At 36.4% G+C, this 21,691-nt stretch overlaps 1 protein-coding gene across 1 annotated transcript in view; it reads right to left on the reverse strand.

The window, feature by feature from the left end:
• Nucleotides 1-21,691, reverse strand: part of ITGB8 (integrin subunit beta 8) — a 46,208-nt gene that overhangs the window by 19,328 nt on the left and 5,189 nt on the right. The window contains exons 2-6 of the mRNA XM_084200863.1: nt 11,560-11,645; nt 8,790-8,964; nt 6,036-6,282; nt 4,151-4,316; nt 1,290-1,448 (exon numbers count right to left, since the gene is read on the reverse strand). Of these exons, the coding sequence (XP_084056989.1) occupies nt 1,290-1,448; nt 4,151-4,316; nt 6,036-6,282; nt 8,790-8,964; nt 11,560-11,645 (833 nt within the window). The remainder of the gene's footprint in view (nt 1-1,289; nt 1,449-4,150; nt 4,317-6,035; nt 6,283-8,789; nt 8,965-11,559; nt 11,646-21,691) is intronic.

A 21,691-nucleotide genomic window follows, 5' to 3' on the forward strand; every position in this document is an offset into this window, starting at 1 on the left:
ACTAAAAAGAAAGAAAATAGAGAATGTTCTGCTTTGGAAAAGAAAAGTTTCAGGATTATTTGCTCTAAGTAGAATAAACTGAATAGATGATTAGAATGGAAAAAAAAAATCTGACATCTGTGAGGAAATATCCAGGAGGTGACAGAGGGAGTATATGAATGCAAGAACGTCAGATAAATGGAAATCTAAATAACCTTCCTGTTAGCACACACTGATCTCCCTCCTCCGCTCAGCAAGGCCCCAAACACTCACTGCTTCCCAGAAACCTCCTGTATTTCATGATAAAACAACAGCCAGCAGCCTCTTCCTGCTGCTCCACCATCCTTGTAAATAACAGTTGCCGGGATTACATTTAGGTCTAACCTCACTTACACAAGCCCTCACTGACTTCACTTTCACATTGCTGGCTCTGGCTGAACTCAGGCTGTACACTTTAATTAAGGGCAGCCAGCACTGAGAACAAGACTTCAATGTGCTCTAATTGTACCACAGCTCATACTTCTGATTTCTGGGGATTACATTGCAATGAAGCAGTGATTCATGTTTCTTAAATAAACAATTCATATTTATTTAAGAAAATACTCAAAGCAGTTGAAACTTATAATTCTTAAGAAAAATTCCTTTCTTCCATCACTTATGACTACTTTATCTATTACTGAAGAAAATATTTTGAAAGCTAAAAAAAATCTGTTGAAGGCATCTTACTTTGCTACAGCAGATTTGCTGCAACTTTTTGCAGAGGTTTGTATTACCACATATTGGCTTTCTGTGGTGTAATCTGAATGCATTTAATGCTAGTCCATCCATTTGAGGCAGCTCATTGCTGTTGTATGCCCTCTGGTTTACTCTTACCAATCTTTCAACCAACACTCCTGTGCATCCTCTGACCATAAACCATAGCCACTACCTTTGTCTTGTGAGCACAATTGTACAAGTCCTACATATTATCAGCTTCTACTTGTGCAAAATATCACACCACACGCTTCTTACTTATATTTTATACAATACATGAGTGATTTTTATGAGATGCTAATAAAAACCCACACCAACACCACAACATATCCTTCTTTGCTGCGTACTGCTTTTTTCAGACTCCAAAATACTTTAGTCCACACAAAAAGAATGTCAATATGCCAGGTGACCAATTCTTCATTTCACAACTTGCCTATCTGGAAAAATATTATTATAATAACTGAAATAAAATCAATGCTTTGAGAGCAGTCTAAAAACCTCCTTTAAACAGTTTTGCACTGCCTCTCTGAAGGCAAAATCCATGACATATACCTTACCATACTCGTAGCTTTGATGTACACATTATCTTTCAAATGACAGTTTCCATCATGGGGAATTACAATTCCTGCTAATTTACTATCAAGGGCCAGATGGGAAGTTTGATCTGTCATCACAAGAAGCAGTCGCTTTGCTTCGTTACGCCATCCAATATGGCTCTACAAAGAAAACAAAATTAGGCAGAGGAAAGGAGTAGCTAAAGTATTTTCTAAAGTAATCAACAGCCAAATGAAAAATTAACATGAAAGACCACTTTCAGATGTTACACTGCCTGGCAGCATTGCATTTAGACCAGGCTATTAAAAGCATTTTGTGTGGAAGTAGACATAATGTACTATATCTGAAAACTACCAATTTCTTTGCTTTTTTCCATTTACCATTTTCTTTGCTTTTTAAAGAGCCATGTCCCACTATACATGTCAGTTATGCTCCATACAGTGGGCTTGATAACAGCTGCCACATTGTGCATGTCACTATTAAGTACAAATGCAAAGCCCATAGTTTGTAAAATCCTCTGGAAGAATTACAACCAGTAAATATGCAATCATCCATATTGATACTTGGCACTGTTCTATTTTTACGTTGATTTATATTCTCATCACTCTATAATTTTCTTTTCCCACACAATTTCCTGCGAAGTGCATTAGTATGCAATCACAAATCAATAAACTAAAGTTTGAAGGCCTTAATGCAGTTATAAATTGAGAAATTCCTTATTAAGCAGCAAAAGGCTACATTTATTCACCATCTTAGGGGATTGATAGCAAAGTGGCAGCCTCAAGAGTGAACTGAATGCCTTTCAGGAATTGGGTGATGTGAAGGATGCAGCAGGGTAAGCTTATACCTAAATCAATTTAGATGCCAAATTGTATTTTCAAAATATTTATCTCTGCCATTATAATCAAATTTCTGAGGCACACAGGAAACACATCATATGCTTTTTCAGTATTCCCTCTCTTGCTTATTTAATCTACTCTTTCACTGCTTCCATTTTATCTCCTTCTTATGACACAGAATCTCTATGATTCTCACCTGAAACATGTCCATGTATTCAGCCATGCTTTGTGATTTACTCTCTGCCTTCCTTTCTTCATGGAGAGGAATTAAGCTCCCTTCTCAGGCTCACTCTCTACTGTCTCTGAATGGGGATTAAATATCTCAAGCCAGCAAAAATAACAAGTACAGAGGGGTGTCTTTTCCAACTTATACTTTAGGCTTCAGTCTCCTTTGGACACTCCTAGACAGCATCCCTCTAAAGAAAGTTTATTTTAAATTTTATTTGTAAACAGGTTTTGTCTTAAATCATTCCAAATTCTCCTCCAGCACTGTAAAAACCTCCTAAGACTCCATCATTTGACTTTGTCACCTTGAGACTTGTTTAGTTTTAGGTAATGCTGTGAGGAGCAGGGAGTTGGACTCAATGATCCTTATGGGTCCCTTCTGACTTGAGATATTCTGTGATTCTATGATTCCTACCTACATATGTCACAGCAATCTAAGTTTTAAAGTAGCTCCATGTCCTAACTTGCTACCTCTTGCACCTATGATGTATTGGTTAAAGCAAGATGGAACAAGTTATAAAGGTCTATTGTAGGCAAAATGAGTACATATTAATATAATTTATAGTTCATGATGGTCATTATATGAATTGCACATTCTTCCCATCCATTTCAGTTCACAATTCACTTACCAGGAGAGCCTCCACATTCTCATGAATGTTTCCATTCTATTGTTCTTGGAAGCATATATTATTCTAGAACTCACATGTCATAAGTGTGGAATGTGTCCAGTGAGAAACACTGAATTTTTAGGAATTTTTCCAAAGTTCCAGAATAATTTTTTGTAACAGCTTCAATCACAGTGTTTATGAAGCGTGGTTTTTACTTACCTTCTCATCAAAATTTGAAAATAAAATTGGACCAAACTATCCATTTTTAACATAGTTTGGATTACTTTTTGTTCTTGAGATATTGTACTGTGCAGAAAAATAGTGTGAAGATGGACAAGATAAAACAATTGTCCTGACATCATTCTAACAGATGAGAAACACGCCAAGCCTGTGATTTGCATGGGAGTTGAATATTTTATAGAGCATTACCAAACCCATGAATCAGCCAAATTTCAAAATTCGTACTGCATTAATGTGCATAAGAAGAAAAACAACAACCAAAAATAGCTCTTTAGAGCAAAACAAACTCTCTTTATCTAATATGCTTTCAGGTTGAGACTTATCAATGTAGATCTTTTCTATCTTTTTCTGCATGGCAGAGACTGTGATGACCTTTTATCAATATACAAAAGTTAATTTTTAGTTGATTTGCAATGTTTTAAAATTTGACATTTTTAAAAGCTGAGAACATAGAAGTTCTTCTGTTTTCCTTATCTACACAAGCAGTTAAGTAAAACATCTTCAATTTTCAAGTTCTTAAGGAGAAGAAATGTCAAATGGTATGTCTTCATTGAGGAACACAAGCAGTGCTTTAATGATTTTTGAAACTAATTATGTAATTGACTGAAATTAATACATGTGTCTGTTGAAACAAGAAGCAGTTGCTTTCATCATCCATCCTATGTTGGTTAGGCTGGTTAAAGACAGAAAGTGAACATCCATAACCAGTACTGAAACATGTTCCCTCATGCTCTCCTTTTTCAGTTTCAATTGAAAATTTTTACTTAAGGGGGAAATAATGGAAAAGGAAGAAAAAAGTTTACTATTATCAGGCACAGAACTGGCATTTTGAATTCAGGAATACTGACCACCAGTTTATCTCTCTCTCTCTATGTGTATACATATATATATATATATATATAGCCTGAATTACTATTTCTTTACTCTGTTGTAAATAAGCTCCTTCCTTACCTGGCACACAGCTGCTTGGAGCATCGCATCGAAACCCCCTTCAGGTGTATCAATATTCCCCGATATTTTTTGTTTATTTACTGCATTTCTGAATTCTGCTATATTGTCAGTCAGGGATAGCACATGAATATAACCATGAGGAGGCATACAGTCTAAATTGTAATCACTGTACAAAAACAAAACAAATAAAAAAGCCTTATTTTTCCTTTGAAAAAGATGAAAACATTCAATCCCCATTAACCCATAAAATCCTAATAATAATGATGTTGTTAGCACAGAATAAGAAACAGAGAAAAAAAGAGCAATTCCATGTGAAATTAAGTTTAGTGGGAAGTAATTATAATTAACTACAAAAAATGTATATTATGTTGTATTTTATGGAATTGTGTATATAATAACTTAGTTAATACATTAACAGTGTTTCATACAGAACCAAAAATGCTACAAGAGGGATGGTATGATCTCAGGGATTATATAAAACCTTTTGGAATATCTACAGCATGGTACCACTTTGCTTTTCATTATCCTGAGAAAGGACTATCATACTGTAAGATCTTTTAATAGGTTGCTACACAGGCTATTGAACTATAACAAAATCTAAGTTCCTATATCCACTAGTGTTACATAACTGCACACAAAATTAATACTGATATTAATAATAATTACCCCATCAAATAGATGAGAAAATCCATTTTCAGTAACATCACAGCAAATGATACTTTCTCAAATTATGCATAAGGGAGAGAGTCTGATTTTTATTGTAGGTAAGCTGTTGTACCAATCATTGACCTGGGACCTATTCACAGCCGTGATTGATGGCACAAGCTGAAGTGCTCATCCGTTTCAGAGATGCTGAGCAGCTTTCAACTCTTAATTTCTAGTGCATCCAGACTGTAACCTGCTCTTCTCCAATCAAGGTACAGTCAAAGAAGAGAAACCGGCATTGAAAGGATTAATACCTCTGCAGATGTCTCCTCTTAGGCAAAATACATTGTGACCTAGAAATGCTAATCAATATCCACTCACTATATATAGATGGTCTAGATGACTGCTTTATCTGTAGATAGTCACATCTGTAGAAGGAATTCCACTACTAGGAACAAATTCAAAACCCACTGAAATCACAAAGGGTACTTAGGGACTTCACAGAACTTTGGATCGTGTCTTCCCAGGAAAGGCAAAGCAAAAATTAATATTCACTTTTCCAACTACTATCATTTATACAGCTCTGAATTTGTTGTGTATATTCTTGTTCTCCAGGGGTTTTGGAAGTGATGTCTCACTTTATATAAGTGTTGAACCCAAGGTATATAAGGCATGGCATGAACAAAGGAATGCAGGCCAGAACATCTTTTGTATTTAAAAGAGGAGCTCCTTCACATTAGAACTGTAGAAGTAGATCAGAGAATCGCTTATGTTCATTAAATGTGCTGAAAGAAACCACATCATGTTGACAAAAGCAGAATTGTCATGAAAGAGTTAATGAATACATGACCATACGCTAGGAAGTACCTTGGTCGGAAAGTAAAAGCTTTATGATGAATCTAGGTAACAGATCCAAAATACTGAAAACCACAACAGTTGAATTTAAAATGAAATACAAAACACAACCAAAGCAGCATGGGTTTTGGCTTGTTTTGCTAAAGAAAATACAGCACATTTTTTCTGATATAGAAACAGTTTTTCTGAAATCATTCACCGGGTATTTCAGAAGTAATCACTGTAAAACAATTTTCAGCATTTTCTTAGGAACTTTGTCAAAGAACCACGGTAAAAGGAAACAAAGATAAATTCTGAAGAATTTTAAAAATAAATATGTATAATGCATATTTCTGTCATTAAATACACATCTCTGTGCTACAGTAAATGTAAAAAGACTACATACCTGCACTGGTTATGGATTCTACCTGGATGAATGCTAATATAGGGTGACACAGTTTTATCCACATAGGATCCAAATCCAAGTCGAAAATCAAGAGAAATATTCTCCATCTTTTTAGATAAAGCAAATCCAACAGAATTTAACTTTTCTATATTGTTGTGCATAGAGGCTGACACATCAACTAAATAGTAAAGATCCACAGGGTATTTCTCTAAAGGACGAACTTTTAACATAAAGTTTGCTTCACTTCCTGATTAAAAAAAGAAACAAATACGTTTGTTTACTATTTTTGAATGGACATGCATAAAAATACATTTATTTTTGTAGCAACCTCAGCACAAAGTTGTTTGTGTCAGCAAAGAGAAAAACAAACAAACAAAATCTCCCAAGAGTAAATGAAACCTTGAAGAAGCATTCAAAAATAAGCCATAAAATGCTGTTTTGGAGAACATCTTGGGTTTTTTTCTTGCAGGAGCACTGTGCAATTTATTGTAAAAATCTGACTTCTCCCCATTTTGTTTTAAATTCATGGTTATGCAATCCCTTTGGCATTATAACAAAAAGCAGTTGTGGCTCACAAAGGACACAGATCTGCATACAAATTGGGGTCAGTCACTTCAAGGTTGTCACTTCAAAGTATGTAAATGTATCCTGCAAATAGTTTGTCATATGACAGAATCTAAAACTTCATACACACCACAAGGACAGCACAGTCTCAAAAACTCACATAAATAATGATAAAAGTTTATCCCAAACTGCTCATCAAATCCTAAAGATCTGATGAGAAATCTCTGTGGGATCAAAATATATATATATTTAAAAAAATGTTTTAATATTAAAAAAAAACCACCCATCTTCTGTTATATACAAAATAGAACTCTTATTTCAAGATGATAGATGTTATTGCTTTGAAAGCTGCTAAAACTAGTCCTCACATTTTTGCTTGTCTAATATTCTGTAATGTCAGCAAAATGACTGAAGTTATTTGTATAGGCAGAGTGGGTGCAGTAATGCGTGGTTTCAAATTAGCAATCATTTTATGTCATCTAAAGTGTGAGCTCACAGCAGAAATGAGTTCAGGATCTTCATGTGATGAGTGGAGAATCTAATTTAGTATTGTACAATGAAGATACAGCAAAGGACAGGAGGAAGGAAGATGTTACAGAAGAACTACACAGGTTTTCAATAAAAACTATCAAAAGGTACATCCAGTATAGAGATCTGACTCAGAAAATTTAAATATGCAAAGTACTTTCTTCCAATGATCTTTGAACATAATCTCTCTGAAAATGTCAGGATTTGTCTGTATTAGGTTTTGCACGAGGAAAACAATTTCAGTGTGCTGTAATTTATGTTTCCTCTTTGCCAATGTCAATTGAATTACTTTTTGCAAACAAGCTTTGCAGGTCTCCAGTTTGCATATAGTGAGATACTGAGTGCAGCTTTTATTTCTTCCCACATAGATCCTAAATGATGAGTATATGTAAACAGTGACAAAACCCCCCAGTATCAAAACAAAAGCATCTTTACACTGCATGATTATACTGTAGCAAATGTCTCTTTTGAGGAAAAACTAGTGGTATATCTGTGTGTTTCCCTGAGGTGGAAAATATGGGCAAGATATCTACATATAAAAAGTTTTTCTTCTGGAGTCCTTGAAATTTCATTCTTCTGCCTCCCTGATGCTAAAACTTCTACAAAGCATAAGGAAATCCAAACTTAATTTCATTATTTGCTGAAAAAAAGCTTAATGAAACCAAATTTGAAAAAGCTAACTTTTTTCCCTGTGAATCCAGTATGCCTTTGGAAATAAAAGTGATCACAGACAATGCTTAGACGTAGCTCAGTTCCTGAGACCACTTCTCAAAGCAGAAATCAGTCACTTTGAAAGGAGAGTGAGGAAAGGAGAAGTGCTAATGTTACCTTGACTGTTTTATTATTGTAAAGTGTGAAAGAGATCCTTTGTGTTTACACTCATGCAGATCCTTCCTTTTTCCCTTGTAATTGACAGAAAATTATCATTTCTAAAATGAAGATCAGCAAAATATTTCTCCTACACATTTAATGTTTTCCAGACAAAGATTGATCCCTCTCACATATTTCTTTCTCCAATTATTCTTTGCAAAAGAAATAAATTAAATTTTATTGAGTGAAAGGTAACCCTGCATCCCTTTATATCACCTGCACTTCTGCTGTTGGCTACAGCTTTTTTAGAGACAGAGAATGAACACTGATTTAACTAGACTTGTGCTGAGGGCAAATGGAGATATACTAGTAATAAAAAATTCAGGCAGTGAACACCTAAGTCTTCTTTAGGAATGTAGTCTTTTATTATATTATGGTTTTGGTATTTTTCTAGTTGCCTAGTCAATGCACTTGAAAGTAAAGAAATAAGAAGTTTATCAAATTATGAATTTAGGGATTATAACTCTATTTGCTTTCAGAAGGAATATTTATATACATGTAAGGCAAAACTGTTAGTGTAAGTGGCTAAAGAATCAAGAAACCACATAAGGAAGGAATAGCTAAAATTCCCTTATTACTGGCATTATTCCAAGCTGAGTTTGACAGAAACAATTCTTGGTGAAGAGGATACTTGAATATGGGAGCAACACCATCACAGTTCTACAATACGATGCCATAGCATCATTCTTCCAAATAATTATTTCAGATGCCTCTTCACAAAATATCTGTACTTAGAAGCATTGTTTTTATTTTAAATTCATTATAATATCAATGTGTTAGAGATGACCCAACCTGGATGCAGTTGGACTGAAACTTTTCCCGGTGTCACTTGTGTATTTGTTTCATGGTCACTAGGTATTGTGACATGAACCATGGGGTTTTCAACCAAATCTGATTGGCAGCCTCTTTTCATTAAGTTGAAAACAGTGTCACAGCGTCCCTTCTGTGTTGTGCCAGCCATGAAATCCTGTTTAATAAGAAACAAAAAGTACAAAACAATCTGAGCTGAAAAAAAAACCTGTATTAACTTCAAAGGATGAATAAAACCAAAATATTGGTCTTTGAAACAATAAAATATGCTACTATAATTGCATAAATTATAGGACAAGTTCATGAAGCCATATGTTTTTTATAATGACAATGATGCAATATTTAAATTAGAAGTTAAACCTAATTGCACATTGACCCTTTTCTAGACAAATTTTTTATTTAATGAGAAAGAGGGTCTTGCACAATCAGAACAAGCTGACTTTGGGGAAAAAGGAAATTACACACTGTTATAATGTCACTAAAAAAAGTTCTGTGCCATGCTATGAGCTCATTTTAGCAAGAAAGCATCATTTCCACAACATCAAAACAGGGTAGTTTTCAGAAGAATCCACTGGTAACGTTACTCAGGCTGATATTTAGTAGGAACACCAGAGGTCAGCTCTAGATTTAGCCAGCCTGAATTTGTCTATCCCACTACACAGAATCTGAAGAACTGCTGAACTATATCATTTCAATTCCCGGAAAGAGGAAACCATGTATAATTACAGGAGCGGACAGTTTAGGATGTCACCAACATAAAAAAGCCCTTGCAGTAACAGAAAAGTGATTAGTAAAAGGATGATGTCAGAAGCAGCCCATCCTTTTCTGCATTGAAAGAGAAAAGTTGTCAAAAATTGTGCCAAATGATCCAATGCAAAATTCCTTCCTGACCACTAATCTGATGATTAATATGATTCTGAACATGTGGGTTGGGGGGAAGACAAGATCTTTTGTAGTCTTTCAAAGTATTGGTCCATCTGAGTCAAAGCTGGAGACCAACCAAACAAAGGACAATCTCTTATCTTTCAGATGCAAATGGGGAAAATAAGCAATCTAAAATACAGCCAACACTGTATTAGATAATAAATAGTCATCCAGACCCTGTAAAGACAAGACCTGTAAAGAAAGCCCCTGAACAATGAAATATGACAGTCCTGTATCTTGTTTTTCAAATTTCAAAGCTTCTTTTTGTAGTCTATCCCTGATATATTTTTTCTATAACCTTCTTTATTAAAACCAACAGAGACTGCTTTTGAAGTTACTGCGATTTACATACTCTTTTCAGTGTATACTTTTCAAAAAGCTAGATTTTTAAATGCATAAAGAGTGTAGCTACTCTTGTTACCAGTAATGACTAAAAGATTTGTAGTGTTTTCTGAGGTCCACTGTGTATGGGTATAAATTCAAAGCATTTCAAGAGTTCCTCAGGCCTGATTATCTTATTTAAAAGATTTTTCTCATGAAGCAAGCAGGCTAAGCTGCACTGCAATATTTCCATCTGAAATAATATGAGTTATGCCATTCCATAACCACGGATGGTGTGTAGGTGAGCCAGCTGTTTAAGAGGGTTTGAGAAAGCCCTGGTCTCCATGAACAGCTCTCAGGATTGACTTGAGAAGTGAAGCAGGACAAGCAGAACAGAAGTTAAACTGCCCAAGTCCATGTACCTACTTAGAAGGGGACCTGCTGCAGCCCCATAGCACTGGAGAGTTCGCAAATGCTGTTCTGTAATAAATGCAGATGGAGGAGGATAAAGCTTTGCCCATTGTAAGACAGGACACGGGGCCAGAATAATGAACACTGTAATCCATTGTGCCATCTACACGTGCTAAGGTTCCTCTGGGAAAACAAGCCCTGCATGCCTCTACCCATCCTTGCATTACTCAGCCTTGTACCTTTGGCAGACTAAGTTAATAATTCCAAGACATAAATATTACCAGTGCCTTACTCTGCTTATCTCTGCCAGGTACACCCCAGGAACTTATCTACCTTCTCTGCTGCTAACCTGAAAGCTACCACTGATAATTTCCACGTGAGCTTAAAGAGCATACGAGCTTGCAATTGCCAGTGATATTCTTCAAAAGCTTGCTCCTCTGAAGTGATTACTCAAAATTATGCTATCAACAGGGTTATGTGTTTTCTGTCAAACAAAACCAGAAATTCCCATACTCTTACAGCTTGCAAAGTAACAATAATTTCAGAATAATTCTTGCTACCTAAGATCTATCTTCTGTGCCAAGTCTCAGAACTGATAGTTTCCAGTGTCAAAATGAGAAAAGCATCATTTTTTCCATTTGTGATAGGATCATAATATAAGGTGAAGTTAAAGTCAACTCCACTGTTAGTACAACCTTTTGCTAAATGCAGTAGACATATATGTATAGACTTGCTTTCATATATGATAAGGACTTAATACAAAGTACTGATAAGTAATTTTGCTCTGGAAGCCAAGAACTGTTAAAATCTCAAAGCTACTGTAAGTCTGCCAAAGCTGTCTACAAAACAGATGGAATGCATTAGGAAGGTCTCACTTTATTTAAAATTACTGTGATTTTCCAAATAAAAGATTGCATTCTCTCCTTTGGAAACAAAATGTATTTCACATTATTTCTCAGGTTCTGTCTCTAGGGGTCATTTAAATATTTTTTTGCTATTTCTCACTATAATTTTCTCAGTTTAAAGGTCTTTATCTTTATAAAGATCAGAAACAGCTAAAATATAAAGTCAAATGTAATTAAGCAAAATGCCATACCTCTTGAGCACACCATCCACACTCTGGACCCAAAGCAAGACACTTTGTGCATGTTACTGCATTTGAAGTGGCACATCTGTTTTCCGCTGCAATGAAATACAAACCCAAACATTCATGATTTATAATGATATGTGAAATTGTAAAATACCTAATTTTAAACCAAGATTTCAAAAATTACTTCTCCAGATTAAGAGTGATGACAATATATTAAAACAGAAGTAAAACAGAACAAAGGCACTGTGGCAATGGAACACAATTTTCTTTTCTCTACAGTCTAGAAATATATGCACAAATTGAACAAACTCCACTCACAATTCACAAGGCCAAATTTTTAAGATCCTGATTTAGAATAATTTTGAAGTGCAAATTTATCTTTGGCATGTATCTTGCTGATTTACTGCCTAAGAGAAAAGAATTTACTAGGTAGCTTATCATTTCACAGACATTTTCCCTTTAAGTCATTTACACTTGACTGAATTATTCATTATTCACTCCTCATGAAACCCAAAGTATTTTCTCACCTTCTATAAATATTGCCCCTCTGCATATTCATTTTTGCAATGAATAGTTTCCCAGAAGAGGAAGATTTTCTTTTCCAGAAGCAAATAGAAATGAATCCAACACTACATGTGTCACAGATTGAAGACACATCATTCTGTACCAACAATTGCAAAAATTGTGCCTACTTACATGTCTACCAGCAAAGTCCTTTATATCCTTCTCACATCTTTGTTTTATAGATCACTGCTTAAGTTACTACTCTTTCCTATGAAACTTTGGCAGTTGGTATTGAGAAGAGTCTTTTCAAGGGACTGGGTCAGCTCAGCTTCAATGTCAGCGTTAGTGTATCCTTTCAGCATGTTGAGCACAAGCCTCTTGCAGACCAGTGCACCCCTAAACAAGACAGAACTCACCTGCTAGGAGTTATATGGAGGGCACAGAATGCACAGCTTGGTAGCACTGTGTTAAACAACATTGCTTTCTGGCTCGTTCAGTATGCCATATTAGAAAATATAAAGGGAACAAAATAAATTTAATTTCTGCATATGAAAAAAGGCTGCATATGTTAATGGTCCATTGTGATAATGTGCATCATCATATCAAAACAGTTTGATGAAAGGTTTGGTTTTTATCCAAAGTTTTGGTGACATGCACTGTCTCAGATTATTTCTTTCCAACCTGCAATAATAATGCAAACCATCTTTCTTTTTAGGTAATGAGACAAACTTCTCACAGTGAACAGTTCCATTAGGAAAATATGTACTAAAATACCTTTTTTTTAAAATTGATTTTGCTGATTTCAGCTGTGGATTCTAAGATGAGATCTGTATCATATAAACAGCTAGTTTTCAAGAGGTCACTTAGAACGATGGCTGATGCAAGGCACTAATCACAGTTTGCATGTTATTATGATCAACAACACATATACCAGTATTAACAAGCCTAGTGCAGCACAGCAGCAGCCTTATACTGATAATGTGTGGCAATGTAATGAATTTCAAAGGTCAGACCAGTATTTATATTTCATACCAACTGCTGCTGACAATTTTTGCCATGAAGGCAATGTGAGGAAAAAAAGCATAAATGAAAAGGAGAGCTACAGGTGTGATATAAACAGTAAGTTGAAAAGCAGCCCAGGAAGGTGCTGGAATGCAGGGAAAACTGATTAAAGGGTGGGAGAGGTTGGTAGGGATAAATAAAGAAAGGATAAAGGTAGGGATAAATAAAGAGTTGCTAAGGAGAAAGAAAAGAATATGTCAAAATCTGAAGGTTTTTGTTTGGTTTCCTTTTGTTATAAAAACAAGCATAGCAAGTTTTACTTGGATGTGAAATGAGAGCAAGCTCATTCAGCACTAACACAATAAAACTTTTTTTGTAATTATAAGAAGATAGCAACTGCACTTTATGCAGTTCTAGTTCTGCACTCTGAAAGAGCAGTCCTAGAGGCCATAGAAAATGTTACCACATACTGCAGGAGAGGGAAAAAAGCATGAAGATTTTGGGTAGGCACTGACATGCACAGGGTTTTAGACCTTGCCACAGACCCCTGTTTAGACAGTATTCATAAAGTGCAAAGACTCAGAATGAAAAGTTGTTGAAGGAATAAAAATAAAAGGAATGTAATTGTTCTTGGCACACAAACACCCCTCCAATCTTCAACTGAGTATCAAAGACAGCAGAGATGAAAGGCATTACAAGAAAAAGAGAGTGATAAATTCAGTGAAGTGTCAAAGGACAAGGAAAAATATAAGCTGCTGATCTGCAGCATAATAGTGGTTTTTAGACCACCATGGAGCAAAATAGGGAGAAAATTACATGAATTTTGAAGTTACTCATTCAAGTTAATATTCATTGCAAGAGACAGAGCTGCTCTGATAAGAATAAATAGCTGACATGAAAAAATGAGAAACCTGTGTTTCTAGCTCTTCAGATAAGGAATAAGGAAGATTAATTCCTAGTCATTGCAATCAGTAAACCAAGTAAGCCAAATAATAAGTATGGCCTAATTAATTTCCTGCAATAATATCTGAGACTCCTTTCTTAAGACATATAATCCTATCTGCAAAGCACATACTTTAATTTAAATGCCATTGACCACATAACAAAATATTAACACCTTTTTTTAATATGCACTTGCTAAAAAAACCCAACAATATGTGTCTATGTGCCATTTTTCAGATGCATAGGAAAACTGACTGAAAAATAACAGTCCCATTTTTTTTTCTGTATGGTTAGTTTATTGAATCTATTGAAACTTGATTTAGTTTATTAATACAGTCTGTCCAGTAAAACATAGGGGGGGGGTCTGTGTGCCTTTGCAGACTGCTAAGTCAGAAAAAATATCTTAAAATCCAGTTTCAGTGTGATCACATTAACAAATGAGATATACAGTACTCCTGGATGGAAAACTTTTTGCTGATAACTCTCCAGTCTCAAGACCTCAATTTTCACAACATGAAGTCACAGATTGGCAATAGAGAAGCTTGGTACCATTGGAACAAATGTTGAAATTTTTTGTTTTTAATAAAGAGAAACTTGAAAAAGTTGAATTAATTTCTTTATTTATTATTCTATCTACATCACTACTCTGGTTCCCAAGTACATAGTCCATTAGAACAGTAACATTTATAGACATGCTTTCATTCATCAAATATTTATTATTTAGTTGTAAACCTACTCTAGAGCCATAACTGTTGAAGTATAAACTTTTCAGTTGCTTTAAAAAAATCATGGTAAAGCAAGAAATATTTTTTTATGAGTTGACTTAAAAAAGAAAGGAGATTTTTCCTGCCACTTCACCAAAAACAGAGTCCAGAGAAGACTGAGTTACTGCTCAGCCAAAGCTAAGGGCTAGTTTCTACTGGCTTAGTTTGAAGTGATGTATGCCAAAAGGTATTTTCGACAAGGGCCAAATTCTGTGCTGGGAACTGCACAGGCATATGCATATAATAAAAAGTGCATCAGGTTAAACTACACTTTTCCAGCCTACTCCAGAAAATTACAACCATGCTCCAACAACTGCAGCTATTTACAGTGATCACAGGTGTGGCAAGCCTAAACTCTCTGCAACAAGAGGGATCAAGACAAGACAAACATCCTATAAGTTATAATTATATCCTGCCTCCTTATTGTGAAAGTAACCTTATCACAATCAGGGTATTTATCTCAGAGATGAAACAGCAATAAAGCACTCTGGTGTCTCAGAGGGGATGTTAAACAGGTTTTCAAACAGACAGCACTCTGTTCAAGTACAGCCAAGAATTTGGACTTGTATCAGCTTCACAGTTGGTACACGCTTGTGCTGGTTTTGGAGAGTGTACCCTTTGCTTTCTTAAAAGAAATTATATCTTGCAGCTTATACTCCCTGATCATAGCCCTCACACTGGTGAGCACTCATTAAGGCAAGCAGATAGGAAAATATCCAGCTTCCACAGAGCTGGTTTTCCTTCAGTTGTGCATCTAATCTTGTTCTAGGGCAGCCATCAGCCAGGCTATCCCCCTGCACAGATAATGAATGAGGCCCTCACTAACTCCTGTATAGCCTAATTGATGAGGAAAGCTGCTGCTTTTATGCAGTATACTGCAGTTACTTTCACCTTTCTGTCTTCAGAGCAAAGCAACATGACCCTGCAGAGGGGACAGACCATGGCTGTCCCACCTAACACATGGCTTCCCCATTCACTCTAGCTGAGCATGCAGGTACAATGAAAAGCATTATAAAAATGCTACAGAGGAGGGATTATTTTTCCATGATTATTGTGTCAGACAGTTACTTGCTCAAATTACAGGAAAAAAATGAGTGTCTGTGCTTTAACTGCCAATCCTAAAACCCAGTCCTGGAATTAGGGATTTTTCCCCTCTTTTTTTTTTTTTTTTTCCAAACAAGAAATAATTCTCTCTGCCTTTTGTGCCATGCCTTAAAAACACACTATGTCACCACCAGATTTTCCAATAAAATTACAAGGTATACCTCAAAATCAGCTTTAAGAAGTACTCAACCTAGCCCAGGAAAGGAGATTCCAACTTGAATACTGCACAGTTTTTATGCTTTATAATAAAACTCTAAGATTACTTGAGAAGAATACCAAACAACTTTTCTTTCCGTTACCATTTTTTCTACTGCATATGGGATTTGTTAATTTGTTTCATTTGTCATTAACTTTTGAGCACTTTAGTTTCACTATTCAGACAGAAAGAAGCTAAGCTGCACACTGATTTTAAAATGTTTTTTGCCAGCAATAAAACAAGCAGTAAACTAAAACTCTGCATGGTAGAGACATGTTTTTGCTAAGAAAATAAAGATGTGTAAAAGAAAGGTGCAAAACGCTATTAAATTCTGAGCTCTCAAAAAATACTTCTGTAAACCTGGCACATGAGTAAAACCACCTTTCCAAACAAACAAGATAAAAACCCCTCCAAACCAAGCTAATCAACTTTTACAGTGTTCCTAATAGGAAAAATGGAACCGGAAGAGATAAACCATAATATGGTCACAGAAATGGTAAGAGGCAGAGGTGAGAATCAAAAAAGTCATTGCACATCTAAATAAATGCAGTGAAAAGAATCACTAGTGAACAAGTCCTGATAACTGATAGGGACTTCCCGTTCCTAACTCTGCCAATATACCCCCCATCCCCATCCTCTCCCCGCCCCCCCCCCCCCCCCACCATTTCCCCCCCACCAGAGTTTTGGGGTTCCCAATTTATCTGCATTACTGTATGAAGACAGTACCTTTCAAACATGAGGGTCATTAGTGAAAGCTACACAGGTGATTTAAAAATCCATTAAAATGCAAAGCAATGCAGAAGTCTGCCCTGCATGAGTTTGTGCCTTTGCAAAGCATGCAGGAAAAAACACCAAGATCTTCCTTTTTCGCACATTGTGCAAGGTCTGAGTGACACCACTGGAGAGAGCTGAGACTGGATTTCAGCTGAACAGCGCAGACAAAAGGGGAGGACACCTCTGTCAACACAGCACTGGGAAAGCCCTGGCAGAAAACAACAGTCATAGCTGATGCTGGGGGATAGAAAATGCTTTGTAAGTCTGCTCTGTAAAGGCACATTGACATGGAGTTCCCAAAAATTGAATGGACACTTCTGTAATTAGAGAAGGATATTCATATTAGGCTTTGAGCCAATTATATAAAGATCAATAAGGGGAAGTGCCAGGTTCAGCATTTCAGTCAGAGCAACCCCATGTGGCACTAGAGGCTCTGGGGAAAAGGGGGTGGAAAGCTGCTAGTGAAAAAGACATTGAGGTTCTGGAGCATGCCCAGAGAAGGGCAATGGAGCTGGGGAAGGGTCTGGCACAAGTCTTATGAGGAGCAGCTGAGGGAGCTGGAGGGGTTTAGTCTAGAGAAATGGAGGCTCAGGGGTGGCGGGGGGGGGGGGGCTTATCACGCTCTACCATTACCTGAAAAGGATATTGCAGCAAGCTGGGGGTTGGCCTCTTCTCCCAGCTAACAAGCAATAAGACAAAAGGAAATGGTCTCAAGTTGTGCTGGGGAAGGTTTAGATTGACTGTCAGGAAGAATATCTTCACTGAAAGGGCTGTCAAGCCTTGGAACAGGCTGCCCAGGGAAGTGGTAGAGCCACCATCCCCTGGAGGTATTTAAAAGACATATAGAATGCTTAGAAACATGTTTTAGTGGTGGGCTTGTGCTGGGTTAGGTTGAGAATCTTAAGGGTCTTTTCCAAACTAAATGATGTTATGATTCAAGGAGATACTCCTGACATTCTCTGAGCCTACCTGTGTCTTATCCTCATCTCTCTGAAAAGTTCCAGCACTTACATGAAGGTTGCACACTATTCAAGACAAAGACTTGGGGAACATAGGCCTCAGACAGATGCACAGCAACCCAAGTTTTTCACCTATATACAGCAATTTTGAATTTTTTTTCCCCAGAAAGATGTATATAACAGCATTTTCGAAAAGGTACTACCTATAGTAGTTACTGGTATCACATCTAGAATTCAAAAACACAGCATTCAAACCACAGCCTCAGACATGGCCTTGACCATGAGAGACAGAGCTATTGACTACTCCAGTCTGACTTTGTTCCCAAGCCACAATACAGAATGAAAACAAGCAATGCAACCTTGAAATTTTTCACAATACAATTTTTGTTTCTTGGCCAACTTTACTTGTAGCCTCTCTTTTCTATGAAACTTCCTGCTTTTCTGGGAGATGGTTACATTTTGTTGATGCAATTCATGCCTGCAAACAATGAGTCAAAGACTACTCGGTTTCAGAAACTAACCTATCCTGTCTCTTGCAAATAAAAACATACAGGAAAATTTACCAAGATTATATCATTAGAACAGACTAATTTCCCAGAGTCATAAAAGCTAATGCTTCTATGGCACAGGTTCGATGGTCCTGTTTGCACAGCTTTACACCAATAAAATGCAAAGCATATGGAAACTGAGAGCTTAAAATGTTTCTTTTTTTTAATCCCTTCATTTCAAGGAAACTTCAAGATGTGTGGAGTTGTGTTAGTTCTGTTTCCTAGGATGGAACATGGGCATAGGAATCATTGTACTCCAGTCATCTACAGCTGCTAGAAGCTCTCTCAGAGTTGACCAGCTTGAATGCAGTCGTGCTGCTTCAGCAAAGCCTGGAATGGCTACTGCCATATATCACTGCTAATTTAATTTCTTGTGCATTAGTAAGCACTGCTAGCAGGCAGCCTATCAACAGCCCAGAATAATTGGTATTTTCTTGTGTATTCTATAAAGTCTTACCTAATCAGGAGGTCATGATGGTTATAAAGGTAGATAAAAATGACTATTTTCTGCCTGCTTAAGATCAACCTTGAATAAAAGACCAGCCGAAGTTTTATCTCCCATCATCTTCTATAGCTGTACCTCCTTAAACCAGGCCTTCAACCCCTAATTGTTTCCCTAAAGTACCCTTTTATTGCATGTCTAAACACCACCAAACTGCTTCTTTCTGCCCTATAGGAGCATGACCTCATCCTGGCACTGCCTCTTCATTCACATACCCAGCAGCAGTGCAGTGGATCCTAATGCTCAGGGCTATTTCTTCCCACACAGTATCACCAAAGACAACCTGATAGATTCTTAGTCCATAGCAAGGCAAACAGCTTACTTCACTCTCTTTTATCTGCATACACGGTGGTTTGGAACAAACCTGTTCTGCATTCTAGATCGAAATTCCCAAAGCTGACAACTCAGGGGAACAAGTCCCTCAGTTCTGAACACAAAATGATAAACTGAATTGTGCTTTTACAGAACACTTTCCTGAAACAAACCAAAAGCTGTGCAGGTGTGGATTAGGGAGACAGTTCATTGAACAAACATAGTTTACACTTGCAATGGGAAAACCTCAAGAATATGAAATAAAAACTAAGACTGGTATCAGAAAGGATAACCACCACTCCCTAAGGAGTGGTGTATAGTCCACAAGATTGGGGGGAGCATTTGTTCAAGAGGGCTATTTAAAAAATGTTACTTTTTTCTAGAATACCAAGTCTATGGTATTTGTTATTTCAGTAATTTGCTTTTCAATAGAATTTTCAATCCCCAAAGATGGTCATTGTCTCTGAAACAACTTGGTAAAAAACTTTTGAGATTTTTTTCATAAATAAAAAACTCAAAACCCCACCCACCTGTCTGGAACACACACTGGCCAACCTCTATTTTAGGTTTAGCCTGTTAAATTTTATAATTTGGGGGCTAAGATTATACAAAACATGACAGTGGGCTATAAAATATGCAGACTCACATACTAATTATAAGCAAACTACACGTGCACACAGACTGTTTGAATGCAAGCTTCTCCTTCTGCTCTTTCAAGGAAGTATTCACGTTTGTGTAAGGTCTGCAGGTGCAGCTTAAATGCTCTCTTAAGAGACAGACTTCAAACGTGCAAATTCTAGGCTTTAAACAGGTAGTGGTTTATTAAATGTTCTGAAGTAATGCCACAACATTTCTAACAGCAAAATGCACTCCAACAACTTTGCTTAGCTTGGAAGAGCCTGCTTGCTGATGTCATTAGGTTTATTTAGATACTTTGTGCCATTTGTGCCATTGTGTAAGTTGTTACAAGTTTTCTTATTTCCTGGTAGTCTTGTTTGAACAAAACGATGGGAACTTCGTTGTTTCTGGGAAGAAGCTCTCATCTGAGGGAAGCAAGTTGTCCTCAGCACAGTACTAACCCTTTCCACCCTGCAGAGATAAGGTGGAAATAAATGGTACTATCAAGTATAGAACAAACTTAGCCTAATTCCCTTGAACACAGAGAAGGAACAGAATTTATTTTAGGAAGGGCAGCTACTGGTTTAATCAGAATACTTTTGTGATGCCATACACCATGCAGCTGTATTCGTAACACTGCTACAACAGCAAAAGACCAAAAATACCAAAGTCTTCAATATTTTAACCCAATGAACTACTGCTGCTAACAATGTAACTCCCAAATCAGTGGGCAGAGAAGAAGCCTGAAGTAAAATGAAAATCAAACATCCAGGAAGATCATTTGACCCGCCTAAAGCTACAAAAATTTCTTTCTCCAATAATCATAGTTAAAATATTTGTCTCAGCATCTTTCGATGACCATAAATACTTCAGACTCATTATTATTGTCACCATGGGTAAATACCAAGAAGTTACCACAGGCATATGACAATGAAGTCATGGGAAGCAGAGAAACATATAAAGAAAAAAGTCAATTATGAGCTTTGCAAAGTTTTCAATTTAGGCCCATTTAGCCTCAGCTAGAAGTTGCTTTTTTGGCAGCTTTCAAATGCTGTAAATTCTGATCATCCTGAAACACTTACATTTTGCTCAAGGGGTTATTCTTGTTCTGCCACCAGAACAAGGGGGAATCCTGAATGGCTGGCAAGAAGCTTACTTTTCTTCTTGGAGAAAGGTTCCATTACAGTGTACAGTGAACTAATTCATTAGATCCCCACTTCCTTCCCAAAAGTTAAACTAAATAGCCCAAGTCCATTTATGTAAAGTGCCAAAAGGAAAAAAAATTAATGAAGTTCAAGTACTTAGAAAAGAATAACAGACCATATCCTACTTTGTCCATCAAAAATTATGTTTGCTTAAGCAGATGAGAAAGAATTATTACATCTTTCCACTGGTTAGACAGAAGTCAGCAATTAGTAGAGAAGATACAGGAACTTTGAAAACAAGATTTCGGTGAAAAGGAGGTTGCAAGTAGAATGAGAAGCACTGAGGCCTTAAGAATTTAATTTAAAAAAAAACCCCAAAACACAGAAAGTTTATTAACAAAATGGAAACTATATCCTTCTCCAGTTTTCTGTTTTCAGTAAATTCATCATGAGAAGTCAAATTTATACCAAGATGTCTGGATTACAAGTTACAGCAAAAGCTCTAAATATTTCACATATATATAAGTTTTGAAAATATAACATATGACTTTAGTGCCATTTATATATTTTAAGAACACTAAATAAACTTTAAAGGTCAGAACACCAAGCTATTCCACTTGTTCTTCTTACCCTGACAGAACTCATTAAATCCTAATCACTGCCTTAGATACACCTATCCCGAACTAAGAAAGTACACTTTTTCTATATTCAGTTTTTTAAATATACATTGTTGAAAAAAAATCATGTAGGCAATGTAGATTTAATTTA

The sequence above is a fragment of the Fringilla coelebs genome, assembly GCF_963513975.1.
Source record: "Fringilla coelebs genome assembly, chromosome: 1".
NCBI classification, from domain to species: Eukaryota; Metazoa; Chordata; class Aves; order Passeriformes; family Fringillidae; genus Fringilla; species Fringilla coelebs.